General features: G+C 49.8%; 2 protein-coding genes across 5 annotated transcripts in view; one reads left to right on the forward strand and one right to left on the reverse strand.

The window, feature by feature from the left end:
- The first annotated feature begins 1,068 nt into the window (after positions 1 to 1,068).
- Positions 1,069 to 12,701, forward strand: F2 (coagulation factor II, thrombin). The gene is made up of 14 exons (XM_049891063.1): positions 1,069 to 1,147; positions 1,517 to 1,680; positions 2,324 to 2,348; positions 2,582 to 2,632; positions 4,791 to 4,896; positions 4,977 to 5,113; positions 7,278 to 7,583; positions 7,915 to 8,043; positions 8,125 to 8,251; positions 8,784 to 8,951; positions 9,475 to 9,648; positions 9,878 to 10,059; positions 12,226 to 12,296; positions 12,450 to 12,701. Exons 1-14 carry the CDS (start codon positions 1,069 to 1,071, stop codon positions 12,579 to 12,581), a joined length of 1,851 nt encoding a protein of 616 aa, XP_049747020.1. The 3' UTR covers positions 12,582 to 12,701.
- A 2,577-nt stretch (positions 12,702 to 15,278) lies between these two features.
- The window catches only part of CKAP5 (cytoskeleton associated protein 5), a 113,398-nt gene continuing 112,574 nt past the window's right edge, over positions 15,279 to 16,102 (reverse strand). For 3 of the 4 annotated variants that reach the window (XM_049891045.1, XM_049891046.1, XM_049891044.1), the window contains exon 44: positions 15,280 to 16,007. In XM_049891045.1, the coding sequence (XP_049747002.1) occupies positions 15,762 to 16,007 (246 nt within the window). In that variant the 3' untranslated portion in view covers positions 15,280 to 15,761. Of the gene's footprint in view, positions 16,008 to 16,102 lie in introns of all 4 variants that reach the window. The other variant, XM_049891048.1, reaches the window with a different exon arrangement.

Consider the following 16,102-nt stretch of genomic DNA (forward strand, 5'->3'; position numbering starts at 1 on the left):
CAGGTAAGACAGGCAGGGAGAGAGGGAGGGGCCCTACCCCAGAGGCCCTGGGATTTGGGCTGGCTTCTGTTCCGGGCAGGCAGCAGGTCCTGGGAGATGAAAGAAAATAGACCAAAGGCCCAAGAGGCCCTGGACCTGCTCCTCCCAGGTAACCACCACATACAAACACACATCCACAGCACCCCAGATGGGAAAAAGGGGAAATGGAACCTTCCATCAGTGGTTGAGAGTCCGGGGCCCCTGTTGGGTGTCCCTGCCCCCAGCACATCCCAGAAAGAGGTGGACAGCTTGTGTCTGGCCACATTGTGGCCACACCCTTGTCTCCGGCCACATTGTGGCCACACCCTTGTCTCCATTTTCTTATATCTGCATATTGTGATTCCACAAACCTCTCCGTCAGTTTACATACATTTATCTACCAATTATTTATGTATTGACATACATTTACCAATTATTAACAAAAACCAAATCTGTCGCTGTCAAGTCAATTCTGACTCATGGCTACCACACGTGTGTCAGAGTAGAGCTGTGCCCCATAGGGTTTTCCATGGCTATGATCTCTCAGAAGTAGATAGCCAGACCTTTCTTCCTGGGAGCCAATGGGTGGATTCGAACCCCCAATCTTTTGTTTAGTGGCCAAGCACAAACCATTTGCACCACCTAGGGACCTTTACATTTATAATCTCCTTTACTCCTCACACCAAGTTCTATTACCATCCCCATTTTACAGATGAGAAAACTGAGGCATATAGAGACTAAAGCAATCATTACCATGTATTAGCTTCAGGAAGATCTTGGCCCAAGTTCACCTCATGCCCCAGGGAGAGGAGGAGTGGGGGTTGGTGGTTACAGTGACCTTTCCTTTGTGGCTTCCTCTCAGACTGTCCATCTCTGGTCCTAGGAGAACGTTTTCACCAGATGGCGGGGGTGGGCAGGTGAACTATCTATCTGCTTGTCCCTACGGCCCTGAACCCATGACCTCTCCTTCTCGGCCAATTTCTTCATGCTAGTTCAACATTAACCCAGAGGGGTCAGGATGAGCCTTCAGAGTCCCAGAGCAGACACACTATGGCGCACGTCCGAGGCCCGCGCCTGCCTGGCTGCCTGGCCCTAGCTGCCCTGTTCAGCCTTGCGCACAGCCAGCATGGTAAGGGGCGGCTTGGAAGCTAGGACAGGCTGGAAGACTGGGCCATGGGCCGTGGTTGGGGTCTACTGGCCTGACAGAGAACACGGCTGACCCCCAGGAGGGTCTCAGCCCAGGGTATCCAGCTTAGGGAAGCAGCTAGGTCCTCAGGGCTGGAGGACGCTGGCTGCTTCTCTCCTGCAATATGGGGAGTGCGCTGGAAGTGGCCAATGTAAATAGGGGACCTGGTGGGCTACATTTGGCTGCTTTCTGGCTTCCGCCGGCATGCCAGCCACCCCCTTCTGGATGCCAGCATGGCTTGCTTCCTGGCCCCACCATGGCCAAGGCCGCCTGGCTCTCTGAGGCCGCTGTCGCACGACCCTTCTACCGCAGTGTTCCTGGCCCCTCAGCAAGCACTGTCGATGCTCCAGCGGGTCCGCCGTGCCAACAGCGGCTTCCTGGAGGAGATGCGCAAAGGTAACCTGGAGCGAGAGTGCGTGGAGGAGCAGTGCAGCTATGAGGAGGCTTTCGAGGCCCTGGAGTCTCCCAGTGACACGGTGAGGACCAAGAACATCGGAACTCATTAACTACTGCTAAGTTAACTTCAACTCTGATCCCCATTCCACTGGGCTGGCAAGGTGATCAACCTCAGCCATTTTTGGAGGTCCCTGTACTTGGCTATGCTGAAGTGCCAGGGTCTGTTGAGGCTGCCTGACATGCAGAGGCCTCCTTGGTCTCCAGACAGCTGCCTATGTTGGGATCTCTACAGTCCCTTGCCCTGACCCATGTGATCTCTTCAATTTCAGCCTTTCTGTGCCACCCTTGGGCTATGGGAATCCTATGAGGCCAGGAGCCCTGGGCTTAGGCCTCAGCGTTCCTGGAACTCTGGCAGCCTTTCCCTTCCTTGGGTGTCTGCCAGGGCCCGCAGCTAAGGACCCATGCTCCTCTCTCCTCTCACCTACCCCAGCTCAGGGGACCCCTTTTCAATTGTGGTGAGTGGGAGAGAGTGGACTCCCCTCTCCTCAAATACCCTTTTCTTTAATGGGCTTGGGCTTTTGGTCACCAATCTCCCCAGAGCCTGACTCTGTGTGACTGAGCTAAGGGAAGGGAAAGTCATTGGAGAAGACAGAAGTTTACTATAATAAAAATAAGTAAATCAAAGGCTCTCGGCTCAGTCTCACTGCAGTCCTTGTTTTTCAGGAAGCATTCTGGGTCAAGTACACAGGTGAGCATCGAGAAGGATCTGCTCCTGGAAGGGAGGCCTGGAGACTCGAGCTAGGGAATGTTCTACCTCACAGAAATATCTGGTTCACCAGTCATCCATCCATACACTCACTCAGCCTTCTTTCTTTCTATCTGTTCATTTCTCTGCTTCTGAGTATTACCCCCCCCCCACCCTTTATTCCAGTCCATCCTGTCCCTACTCTGCTTCCAAAGGTGTTTCTGGGTCTTTTGCAGCTTGTGAGCCAGTGAGGACACCTCGAGAAAACCTCGTGGAATGTCTGGAAGGTGAGGAAACAACAGCGTCAGGGGTGTGGGATGTGAGGGGTAAGCAGTCCCAGGAGAGAGGGGCCTGAACCTGGAAGAGGAGGAGGGTAGGGGTGGGTTAGGGGATGTGGCCCAGTAGGGGCAGCCTCTTACATTGACATTGCCTTTCTTTTTTTTTTTTAATTGAACTTTAGATGAAGGTTTACAGAACACTAGTTTCTCATCAAACAGTACACACATTGTTGTACGACATTAGTTAACAACCCCATGACATGTCAACACTCTCCCTTCTCAACCCTGGGCTCCCTATTACCAGCTTTCCTGTTCTCTCCTGCCTTCCAGTCCCTGCCCAGGGTTGGTGTGCCCCTTTAGTCATGTTTTCTTCCCTGGGGCTGTTCAATCTTTGGCTGAAGGGTGAACCTCGGGAGTGACCTCATTACTGAGACGAAAGGGTGTCTGGGGGCCATACTCTCAGGGTTTCTCCAGTTGCTGTCAGGCCAGCAAGTCTGGTCTTTCTTTTTGTGTTAGAATTTTGTTCTACATTTTTCTCCAGCTCTGTCCCAGACCCTCTATTATGATCCCTGTCAGAGCAGTCAGTGGTGGTAGCCAGGCACCATCTAGTTGTACTGGACTCAGTCTGGTGGAGGCCATGGTAGATATGGTCCATTATGACATTGCCTTTCTGTCCCTATGGTCTAGCCTGTGTCTCTGCATCTCTAGCCCCCAGCTTCATGTTTGGCAGTCAATAAGATGTTTAATGTTGGAGGAACAAATGAATGAATGAATGCATGATGAATTAATGTTTAAGGCCTCATTCACGTTTGCCTGACTCTGCTCACCCCAGTCTTGCCCGCTGTTTCCAGAGCACTGCTCCTATGTTGTCACGCTCATTCTCCAAATCCCTTAGTGGCTCCCTATTGCTCCCAGGAAGTGTGGCGAGCTTTGTGCTTTCTGGCCTGAACTTCCCCTTCTAGCCTCACCTTCCACTGCACCAATCATGAACTCAAACCTTCAGCTACTCTGACAGCGAGAACTTCTTGACACATATCAAGGCGTTTCTCCTTCCTGGCACTTGCTCACATTGTCACTTTCTCCTGGAGCACTCATCAATGGCTATTGAAAGCCTCTCTATCCTCCAAGGGCTAATTCAAGTGCCATCCCATTCACTAAGCCTTCAGGGAGCCTTCTGTCTCCTTCATAGCATTTTAAATATACCTTTAGTATGACAGGGGCCCTGGTGGTGCAGTGGTTAAGAGCTACAGCTGCTAACGAAAAGGTCAGCCGTTCGAATCCATCAGCCAATCCTTGGAAACTGTATGGGGATGTTCTACTCTGTCCTCTGGGTCGCTATCAGTTGGAATCGACTCAGCGGCAATGGGTTTTTGGTTGGTTTTGGTATGACAATGGTCCCCACTACATGGAACACTTTAATCGCTGGCCGTGTTTTCATTAGTTAAATCATTCATTCGACAAACATTTAACTAGGCCCCTGCTATGTGCCAGACACTGTGTTGGGTGCTGGAGAGTCTAAGAGAGTCAGACACAGTCTTTGCCTTCAAGGAGTACACAGTCTCAAAGGAAAGCAAAAATACAAATCGTCAAGGTGATTGCTAGAAAAGTGCTGTTCAAGGTGCCAGAAGAACACAGGAGGGGCTTCCGGTTTGCTGGCAGAATTGGGGACAGGTCCCAGAGGAAGTACAGTTCACCTGGCCTTGTGGAATGCATTGATGAACTCTGCATTCCAGGCAGAGTAAATAGCATGTGCAAAGGCCCTGAGGTATGAGTGAGCCTAGTGTGCTCAGGAGTTAGGAGCCAAGGCACCAGGATAAATAGACCAGGGCCAGATCACAGAAGGACCTTGTTCACTTTTTCATCCTCTCAGACATGAGGAGCCACTGAATTTAAAGATGCAGAAAATTTGACTGTGACTGTCTTATTCATCACTATGTCCTCAGTACCTGGCATGGTGCCTGGCCCATGGTGGGTGCTCACTGACTATTTGGCGACTCTTGTTAACTGACTAGAGAACTGCTGGGTAAACCAGAGGTGCTGAGTAAATGCTGGTCAAGCACTGTGGTCCTGAGAGAGCTCGGAGAGGGTAGACAGACAGAGCTTTGCTGGGAGAGAGAGGGACAAATCCTCAGGATCCCAATACTGACCTGGCCTGGGGCCTCTGCAGGGAACTGCGCTGTGGGTCTGGGCACAAACTACCGTGGGAACGTGAGCTTCACCCGGTCAGGCATCGAGTGCCAGCTCTGGAGGAGTCGCTATCCACATAAACCTGAGTGAGTGATGGGCAGAGAGCAAGGAGACACTGGGGCATGGCTTCCCGCTGGGGTCCCAAGCTGAGCTTTTCCTATTCCAGAATCAACTTCACCACCTACCACGAGGCCTACCTGAAGGAGAATTTCTGCCGCAACCCAGATAGCAGCACTACAGGGCCCTGGTGCTACACTACAGACCCCACCGTGCGGAGGGAAGAGTGCAGCATCCCTGTGTGTGGTGAGCTGGGGCAGTAAGGCAATCCACGGCCAAGGTCAAGGCCAAGGCCAAGGCCAAGGCCAAGAGGTTTCTATGGGGCCTGGCAGCTGGGGGCAGGACCTGAAACCCCAGCTACCTTAGAAGGGGTTAGTCATCTAAAACGTATTTGGGCCCGTCAGTCAGTGGAGCTGGGAGACCTGAGGGCGTTGACTTCCCACGCTCCCCTTGCCCTCCCCAGCCTTGGCTTCCTTATGAGCCATCTGTGGCTTGTTGCAGACATGCTTTTCTTCCTGCACAGGCACTTTCCCTCCAGGAATCCCTCCCAGACCATTTCAGTCCACATGTCCTTTTCTGAACACCACAGAGCAAGACTCATTCATTTCAGAACTGTGCGAGTCCATCATTATTATTTCCCGTGGTTTATTAGTTAGCTCAGCCCCTGGGTGGTTGGAGGTTCAAGTCCACCCAGAGGCATCTTTGGGAGAAAGGCCTGGCGATCTACTTTCAAAATAATCGACCACTGAGAGCTCTATGGAGCACAGTTCTACTTTGACATGCATGGGCTCACTGTGAGCCGGATTTGATTCGACAGCCCCCCCCCTTTTTTTTTTTTCTGTCTTAAATCAGTTAGGTCGGTCCCTGGGTGGTGCAAAGGGTTAATGTGCTTGACTGCAAACTAAAAGTTTGGAGGTTTGAGTCTACCCAAGATATCTCTGAAGAAAGGCCTGGTGTGATCTGCTTTCAAAAATCAGACATTGAAAATCCTATGGAGCACAGTTCTACAGTGATACGCATGGGGTCACCATGAGTCAGAGTTCACTCAACGGCAACTGAAACTAGAATCAGCTACAGCCATAATAATGCTGCAAAACCAACCATAAGATCTCAGGGGCGTACAACAATAAGCATTTATTTCTCGAGTGTAAAAAGGCTGGCTGGGGCGGCTCCTTTGATACCAGCTGGACTTGCTCTGTGGGCTTGACTGATGTAGGACGTGTCTGGCTGGGTGGCTCTGCTTTAGACCATGGGTCCTGCTGAGCTCAGCTTCTTGCTGCAGGCTGGGCCCAGGCCTGCTCCACATGTGTTTACGGTGATGGCAGAAGCAAAAGTCACTGAGCAGAAACACACGGTGTCTCTCAAGGCCTAGGCTCAGAACCGGCACAGTCACTTCTGTCCACATTCCATTGGCCAGAGAAAGTCAATGATCAAGGCCACAGCCAACAGGTGGAGAAGTACACCCTGCCTCTGCGTGTAAAGTCACAGGGGTACAGACAGGGGTAAAGAATTAGAGCCAGTCCCTCAATCTAGCCCACATAGGTTGACACTATTTGCCCTTCAAACATCCTTATGGGGCCTTGACCTTGGGATTGGTCTTACAGTCATCAATTGTCATAATAAAAATGGCTACCATTTCCCCAGCCCTCCCCCTCCGCATGATATGTATGTTGCAGGCATGCTGAAATTGACCTACTGCCCATGTAGATAACCTCAGTCAATCCCAGCAATCTTTCTTCTGTGCCCCTACATAAACACAGAGTTCTTCTTAACCCAGCACTCCAGGCAGTCACTGCCAATAGATTCAAAATGACCCAGGAGGGAAATCTGTTTTCTATTCTGGCTTATTATGGGTCAGACTCTTTAATGGTTATGCTGTATATTCTGTTTAATCCTCTCAACAACCCTGCAAAGATGAAATTACCAAAGCAGTTGCTATCAAGTTGACTGTGACTCCTGGTGACACCATGTGCATCACAGTAGATCTGTGCCCCAAAGGGTTTTCAGTGGCTGCTTTTTCAGAAGTAGATCACTGAGGCACTTCTAGGTGGACTGGAACTTCAATCTTTTGTTGGCAGCTGGGCACATCAACTGTTTGCACCACCCAGGGACAGCATTGTTGTTGTTAGGTGTTGCTGAGTTGTTCTTGACTCATAGTGATCCCATGTGACAGAGTAGAACTCTCTCATAAGGTTTTCTTGGCTGTAATATTTACAAGCAGATCACCTGGTCTTTCTCCTGAGAAGCCCATTAATAATCCTTTGTATAAGCAACCAAACTGAAGCTCAGAAAGATTAAGTTACCTGGGGTCCTATAGGTAGAAAGCAGCAAGGCAGGGATTGAAATCCTTGTCTGCCTGGTTCCATCTGGGGGTCCATCTATTTTACTCCCCTGCCTCCTCCCCCACCAGGCGGGGAGGGTGTCACTGTGGCACTGACCCCACGCTCCAGGGTGAAGCCCTCACCCCCATCTGAGCTGTGTGTCCTGGATCGTGGCCAGCAGTACCAGGGTCGCCTGGCGGTGACCACACAAGGCTCCCCCTGCCTGGCCTGGGCCAGCAGTGAGGCCAAGGCCCTGAGCAAGGACCTGGATTTCAGCAAGTCAGTGCCTCTGGTGGAGAACTACTGCCGGAATCCAGACGGGGACGCTGAGGGCGCGTGGTGCTATGTGGCCGGGAAGCCTGGTGACTTTGAGTACTGCGACCTCAACTACTGCGGTGAGTGGAGAAGGCCAGGGTCCTGAGATGCAGAGGACAAAGCCAGGAGGGAATAACAAAAGAACAAGTCATTTCCGTTTGTCTAACGCTTACCACGTGAGCATGTGAGTGCGTTCATTAAATCCTGTGGTAGCTGAGTGAGGTAGGCTCTACGCCCATTTTACGGATGAGTAAACTGAGGTCCCGGGAGGTTCAGTTACCTAGAAACTGAGGTGCGTATGCGCTCTTAACTACACGAAGTGGCCCCCAAAGCCGGCAAGTGACTTGGGAGAGCGGGGAGTTGGGTGACGAATGGCCCAGCTCAGCTCCATTGGTGCCCCCGTCCTTACAGAGGAACCCCTGGAGGAGGAGGCTGGAGACGGGTTGGACGAGGACCCCGACGCGTCCATCCAAGGGCGCACCACCGCTGAGGAGTTCCAGAGCTTTTTCAACCCACGGACCTTCGGCGCCGGGGAGGCAGGTGAGGCTGCAGCGGGCGGCGGGGCGGCGGGGCGGCGGGGTTGGAGGCAGCTCCGCCCCTCACGGTCCGCTCGCTCTGCAGACTGTGGGCTGCGGCCTCTGTTTGAGAAGAAGTCGCTAGAGGACAAGAGGGAAAAGGAGCTGCTGGATTCCTACATCGCCGGGCGCATCGTGGAGGGTTGGGATGCGGAGCAAGGCATCGCGCCCTGGTGCGTCCTGGGCCCTCGCCTCGCATGCACTCTGCTGGGGGGTGCTGCCTCCTCCTTCACTCCCCGCAGCCCTTGGGGTGGCTTCTCGTTCCTCGCAGGCCCAGCTTCACAGAGACCGAAAGCCCAGCAATCATCATCTTGGCTAATCCTCAGGGCAACCCTATGAGATTGGGTGTATTTCTTCTCTCATTCTGCAGATGGCGCAGCTGAGGCTCTGAGCGCTTAAGCGACTTTGTTACACTGCTCATGTGTTGCAAAATCAGAACTTGAATCCAGTTCTTCTGACTCCAGAGCTATGCTAAGCTATGCAAACTCTGGACTGGAGGAAGCTGGAGAGGGGGTGCAAAAGCAGGAGGCGGCGCCTCAGCATCACGTGATGCTTCAGTTGCCAAGGGCAGTGAGGCCCAGCTGACTGGTTCCATCTGGGGTCCTACCTAACTAATCCAGTTAGTTCTTCAACCTGGGACTTTCTACTTCTAGGGCTGGTGGAGGGCAGCCCCCAGCTCTAAATGCTTCCTGCTCCCCCTTCCAGGCAGGTGATGCTTTTCCGGAAGAGTCCCCAGGAGCTGCTGTGTGGGGCCAGCCTTATCAGTGACCGCTGGATCCTCACCGCAGCCCACTGCCTGCTGTACCCACCATGGGACAAGAATTTCACCGAGAACGACCTTTTGGTGCGCCTTGGCAAGCACTCCCGTACCAGGTACAGAACCGGGGTCCCTGGGTGTCTGGCAGGGGTTGAGTCCTTCAGAGTGACCACAAAGGGTCCTGGTGGCTCTGGGGTGTCCAGGCTATGTATGTACATTCCCCACAATATAACATCCATTTAGCCACATCCTAGCTGAGGCTTGGAGCTGGGAGCAGAAACGAAGACTTTGTTCAGTGAAGTCCTGTCTGCTCCCAGCTTTCCTCCAGACACAAGAACGTGGCCTTGGTGGAAGTCTCTGAGTAGAGGGTGCATGGGCCAGGGCATGTGGCCTGTGCCCTTACCCCTGTCTGCCTGGGTTCTCTGACTCCAAACCCCGTGCAGCTTCAGGTCAGAAAGAAGCTGCCAAGGGAAGACCTTCGGTGCCAGGGAGGCAGAAGACAGCCCTCTCCTCTCATTGGTGGCCCACTGATCACCCTGACACCCAGGCCCTGAGGGCAGGCAGTTTCCTCACTCAGGGAGCCAGCTGTCCCTCACTGGATGGGCCTACATCTCCATGTCTCTTTTGGGCTCTGTGCAGGTATGAGCGGAACTTTGAGAAGATCTCCATGCTGGAGAAGATCTATATCCATCCCAGGTACAACTGGAGGGACAACCTGGACCGGGACATCGCCCTGCTGAAGCTCAAGAAGCCCATCGCCTTCAGTAACTACATTCACCCTGTGTGCCTGCCTGACAAGGAGACCGCAGCGAGGTGGGGTGGCCGGAGGGCCGTTAGCCTTGGGGATGAGTTGTGAGCCTGACTCTGCCACTCTGTAGTCTGCAGAAGTTTCTTCCCTTTTCTGATCTCAGTTTCTTGGTTAAATGAATGGGGTAGTAAACCCTAAATTTCTTTCCTGCCTTGGCGTTTTGGATTCAGGCCTCTAAGCAAGGAAGCTCCTGGAGGGGTTGGGTCTCACTAGGTCCTTCTCCCTTCCCCAAAGATTGCTCCAGGCTGGATACAAAGGGCGGGTGACCGGCTGGGGCAACCTGAAGGAGACGTGGACGGCCAGCACTAGCGAGGTGCAGCCCAGTGTCCTGCAGGTGGTGCACCTGCCCATCGTGGAGAGGCCAGTCTGCAAGGCGTCCACCCGCATCCGCATCACAGACAACATGTTCTGTGCTGGCAAGTCCCCTGGGAGTGGCTGGGCAGAAGGGAGCAGCAGAGACTCAGGGGTGGGGGGACTGAGCCATGTTAAGAGTGTGATGGAGGCAGGGGTGATCTTCTAAACAGAGTGGTCCCAGAAGACCTCTCTAAGAAGGAAATGTCTAAACAGAGACCAGAAGAAGTGAAGGAGTGAGCCAGGCATGCTGCGGGGAGGTGCAGTCCAGGCTGAGGGCACAGCAGGGGCAAAGGCCCTGAGGTGGGAGCATGCGTGGTGTGTCTGAGGAACAGCAGCAAGGCCAGTGTAGTAAACACAGTGCAGTAAACACAGGAGAGGCAGCTGTAGACGAGGTGAGAGAGGTGGGTGGGCGGAGGATGCTGGGTAGAGGTTGGGTGCTTCTTTTAGGGCCTTGAAGGGCTTTGCCTTTTATTCTGAGTGAGATGGGAAGCTATCAGAGCGTTTAGGGCAAGTGAATAAATTTAAAAAAAGTTTTTTTAATGTAGGTAATTATGTTATGTATCAATTACATTATGCAGTGTAATTTCAGACTTACAGAAAAGTTGCAAAGAACTTCTGTATACCTTCATCCATATTTCATTTCTCTTTGTATGTGTATATTTGTAATATATACACACACGCGCATATATGTATACATAATGTATTTGTGTATGTGTGTGTATGTGTTGTTGCTGGGTGCTGTTGAGTCCATTCCGACCTGTAGTAATCCCATGTGACAGAGTAGAACTGCCCCATAGGGTTTCCTCGGCTGTAATCTTTATGGAAGCAGATCGCCAGATCTTTCTCCCCCTAAGGATATAATATTTGTTCCTACTATTATTTATTTTGGAGCTCTGGCGGAGCAGTGGTTAAGAGTTCGGCTGCTAACCAAAATAAAAAAGGTCAGCAGTTTGAATCTATCAGCTGCTCCTTGGAAAACCTATGGGGCAGTTCTACTCTGCCCTATAGGGTTGCTATGAGTTGGAATCGACTCAACGGCAATGGGTATTATTTATTTTGATGCTCAAATTATCCCAGATTTGGCCAATGGGAGGGAGTCCTTTCGAGCTGGCTTCTGTAACTTTTAGGTATGTTCCCGTCATTGTTTGAGTACTTTCTTATTTTCTAGCACAGCAAGATGTCCCAGTTTCACCCTGTTTTCCTAACTGCAGTCTTAGAATCAGCCATTTCTCCAAGGAACACTTCTAGTGGAGAATGGTGTTTAGAAACTAAGGTCTGGGTGCTAGGTGTGCATATTGCTACTGGGGTGTCATAGCTTTTAGGCCCTCTCAGTGGACAGAACTAGGAAATATGTGTGTTATGCATACACCTACATCAGTATCTGTCTTTCTATCTATCATCTATTAAAAATCATGACTTCATACTGATGAACAATTCCAGTCCAACACCACAGGGTTAATTTCTCCCTATCCATATTTGTAACTTCCTCTGTTGACAGAGAGAAACCTGACTCCCATTATCTATAATATATTTACTTATTTGATCAATGAGTTTCAGAATCCCTTATCCATATTACTACGAAAAACAACTCTATTAACTACAGTTCAACATTTCTTTACAGCTGTTTTTGCTTTTAGCCTGAGGGTACGAAGTCAAAATACTGCATTCAAAAACTACTTCTTTCCCTTCCCCCTTCCCTGTGGTTATTTTATTTAAAATTGCAGTTAGGCTCATTTGTTTTTGTTTGCATTCAATATTATCCCCCTCACCATCCATGCTGTTTTTGTTTTTGGACTATGTAAAATATTAAGAGGGTTCTAAAAGTCAGAACTGTTGGGGAAAAAAAAGGTAAATGAGGAGTGAGCTTCTCGATCAAGTAGACACATGAGACTATGTGGGCAGCTCCTGTCTGGAGGGGAGATGGGAGGGCAGAGGGGGTCAGAAGCTGGGTGAATGGACATGAAAATAGAGAGTGGAGAGGAGTGTGCTGTCTCATTGGAGGGAGAGCAACTAGCAGTATACGGCAAGGTGTATATAAATTTTTGTATGAGGGACTGACTTGATTTGTAAAGGGCGCACACACACATATACACACACACAAAATTCTACTCAGAGAGGTAACTTCCCCACCCCCTACAATTCTCATGCCCTAGCCTTTCCACTCACACTCACCAGCTATGTCTCTGGAGTGTGAGCTACGTTCCTGAGTACTTCTGTTCTCTCTCAAGGTTTCAAGCCCAATGAAGGGCAACGAGGGGATGCTTGTGAAGGTGACAGTGGGGGACCCTTTGTCATGAAGGTAAGCTTCTCTAAAGACCAGGGACTGGTAGGTAGATCTTTAGAGGGGGGTTGGGTGAGGTGGGACATGTTTTTGTAAATAGCTGTCTGGCAGGGTAATATGGAGGGCCACCTTGGACTTGACTCTATTGGAAACCCCATCTTTCTTTTTCAGAGTCCCTTTAACAACCGCTGGTATCAAATGGGCATCGTTTCGTGGGGTGAAGGCTGTGACCGGGATGGGAAATATGGCTTCTACACACATGTGTTCCGCCTGAAGAGGTGGATACTGAAGGTTGTTGGTTGATAGGTTTGAAAGTTAGGGGGCCACCCACATTCTGGGCTCCTCACTGCAGAATCGCAGAAACCAATCCACTGAAGGAATTATTTTTGTGGTTTGTTTCTAAAACTATAGTTCTCAATAAAAGTGACTGTCTCAATGAGCCTCAGTGCTCCTGGTGCTGTTCACGGGCAGCTCCCTGGACTGCGCTCAGGAAGACCCTGCAGTAATGCTGGGTAAAAAGGACTTAAAGAACTCACCACCTCCAGGACAGGGCCAGGTGTAAGGGTAGCAGGCAGCTTGAATTTGTGAGCACCTAAAATGTCTGACTTGGGGCTTTATCTCATTTAATCATCACAAGGGGTAGGTACTCTCCTCACACGAGGTAGGTGAGTAAACTGAGGTTTGAAGAAATACTTTGCCAAAGGTCACACAGCTAAGAAGGGGCAAATTTAGGACTTGAAATGTGATCACAAGATGCTGAGGCCTGTGCTTTTTCAGTAGCTCTGCTTTAAGGAGCTTGTCCTATGACGAAAGAGGCAGGAAGACAGGTGTAGTGAGGGATGGGTAGATACATCTTTTTCTTTACCTTAAATTTTTCTAGTTAGTCCCTACATTCTTCCTCGTGTCATTAAAATGATGTCAGGTTTCTGCCACCAAAAAGGCTTAGTATTTTAAATGCCTTCATCTTAGAATATTGTGGGATATAGTTGTTAGGAAGACGGGCCCTAGCATCAGATTGTCGGGGTTCATATTCTGATTCCAACCTTAATGGATAACCATGGTCAAGTCACCTAACCTTCCTGACCTTAGTTTCCTTATATAGAGGATATATATAATGACGCTACTTACCTCATAAGGCTGCGTGGATTAAATGAGGTAATTTACATAAATATTTAGCACAATGCCTAGCACCTCGTAAGCTGTCCATAAGTCACTGCTGCTTTTACTCTCACTATTGCCTGGCATGGCGGAAGTTCCTCTGCCACTTACCACTTCCCTTCTCTAGGCCCTGCAAGTAGCAGATTGTTGGGGTTGTCGTTTTTCAGAATTCCTACTCACACAGCAGTTGTCAGACTTGAGCAATTTGTTTTTATAAGAAGTGGGATCTATCGGATATGTAAGTGGATTCATAAAGGGTTTGGACAAATTTAAAACCTGTAAAAGTCATAAAACTATAAAGATGCCCTTGCAGAGCCCATTATCCATGGTTACTGTTGGCAGAGGTCACTGGTCAGGCGTGGAGCATAGCTCCTACCCACTGTTGCCCTAAAACTACAGTTCTCAACTCAACAAACGTAGCTCTCCCCATTAGATGTATTTATGATTCAAGGGGAGCTAGACACCATAGCCTGCAACAGTTTCAACGTGTATGAAATGCTGATCAACTGATAATAACCATTTGGAGGTCTGTGTTGAGAAGTCTCATGTCTGAGCTCAGAGGGAAGTAGTGAAGACTGAATGCCTCGGGTATGGGACGGGGGGTGAGCATGCACACCATGAGGTTACCATTCTTGGTCTAGGATCTTCAACAATGTGCATGGCTTCAAGGCGGAAGGGACCTAAGGCTGGCAGGTAACCTTGCCCCCTCCCCCTTTTTTTTCTTCGCTTTTTTAATACAGCAGGGAATACAGAATTAGGACTGAGTTCCTGCACTCATTCTTTGGTTCTGGCTGACTAAAAAGCAGGGTAAAAACTGGAAATTCAGTGAACTTGCAGGACCTTGGCAGCCCAGAGCTTTAACCAGAGCAAGGGGGAAGAGCTGAAGAGTAAGTTGTGATACCCAGAATCTGCTTTTTAAACAAGGACACACATTCTCACGAGAATGCTTCCCTCCAATGCAGCTGTCAGGGTTGGAAGCTCTGGGCACTGTTTTTTTCAAGTTAGTCGAGTTATTTTCAGAGCCAAGCACAGCCACTCTTTCTTAATATGTCCTTCTACTACGGCACGGAACTCCATCTTCCCTTCAGTAAACACATACCCAGTACCACATTCCCACTGTAACAGAGAGAGGAAATTTAACTTCAGGCAGCATAGGGGCCATCTGAAAATGATGCCCGGTATTCGTTTTCTGTCGGCCTTTCATTTCTTGAACACCAGTTGAGTAAAAGGTGGGTTAGAAAAGTTTCTTTGAAATTTAATGATTATCCAAAAAGTCTTCCACCTGAATCCGGAACCTCTTAATCCTGGAGAGTTTTTGTGACTGTGGAGGGACGCCCTGTGGAATTTATTCCAGGTGAAGCCACAGTTCACTTTCTGGCCCCCATGTGAAGCCACTGTCAGTCTGTACCAAAACAGACCCAGAAAATCAAGCACGAAGCTCCTAAGCTCTCCCGTACTCCACTAGTCAAATGTACCAAATTGAGTTACAGTATGAGAGCCTCTGGAGTGCAGCCAATCCCTGGGCATGATCTCAGGTGCACCTGAGCAGGAGAGTGAACAATGCCTAGGAGCTCCTTGGAACCATGGTGATGACTGGAGGGAAGTCATGACAAAACCTTAAAACAGGATGAGGTTTCTCTGTACCACTTGGAGCTGGGAAAAGGCTTGACAGGTATGTTTCTCCTATTCCAAAAGAGTAAAAGACTGCTCCAGGTGCATGAGCCAGGAAAAGGTGGTGCTCCTTAAGCAGTAACTAACCTTTCTCTACCCAGCTTGTTCCAAGAAAAGGTGACAGAAAGAGCTGCCTCTACATTCCAAGATACGGGACATCCTGGGAGCCAAGGATAGTTAATGCAAACTTTATTTACAGAGACTCTTAAAATTAGTTGTATCATGCCATGCATTCATACAGAATACAGCGACCCTTCAGGGCTACAGGGAAAACTCACAAACTCAAAGGAAAACTATTAAAGAGTTTCTAATAGTTAAAAGCTAGGAAAGATTAGGACAACTTTACAAATGAGAAATTAAAAATAAAACACAGGAAAAAGGATATGGAAAGAAGTCTGAGCTGAGAGGAAAGCAACTGTTTACAAGTCTGTACACTAAACTAATACACAGACAGTCTTTTAGAGAGGCAGGATGCTGACGGAGAGAAGCAGAGTATGTACAAATACTTGTGCCACAACGACTTCTCCCCCAGATCCAGAGTATGATACATACAACCTGTTTGTGTACACTAGGCGTGCCGAGGCCACTTCAAACTATGAGGACTTCCTAGTTTAGTAAACTAAAGCTGCAGGGTGACAGGGGAGCGGGGCAGCTTCATTTGCGACTGCTCTTTATTCTCTCCAGTCTTTTTTTCAAGTCATCAATGTTCGCTGTGGAGGAGGACGATGTGGTCATGGTTCCTGAAGAGTGAGTCTGGTTAGAATCCAGGTCTGAATGCTGGTGCTGCTCCCGCGACTCCCGTAGCTGAGAGAGTTTGCTGTGGAGCATGTCTGTGGAGGAGACGACGGTAGGAACTGCTGGTTTGGAGAGCAAAGAGGTCAAGGGAGGTCGGTCATCTTGCTATTGAGAGAAGAAGAGACATTAAGCAGGTCGAGAAGCAGCTCCAGAACAACATATACCAAGACTGAGCCACCTCTCTGTGGGCCAGCCGTGCC

This window comes from Elephas maximus, chromosome 7 (assembly GCF_024166365.1).
Source record: "Elephas maximus indicus isolate mEleMax1 chromosome 7, mEleMax1 primary haplotype, whole genome shotgun sequence".
Lineage (NCBI taxonomy): Eukaryota > Metazoa > Chordata > Mammalia > Proboscidea > Elephantidae > Elephas > Elephas maximus.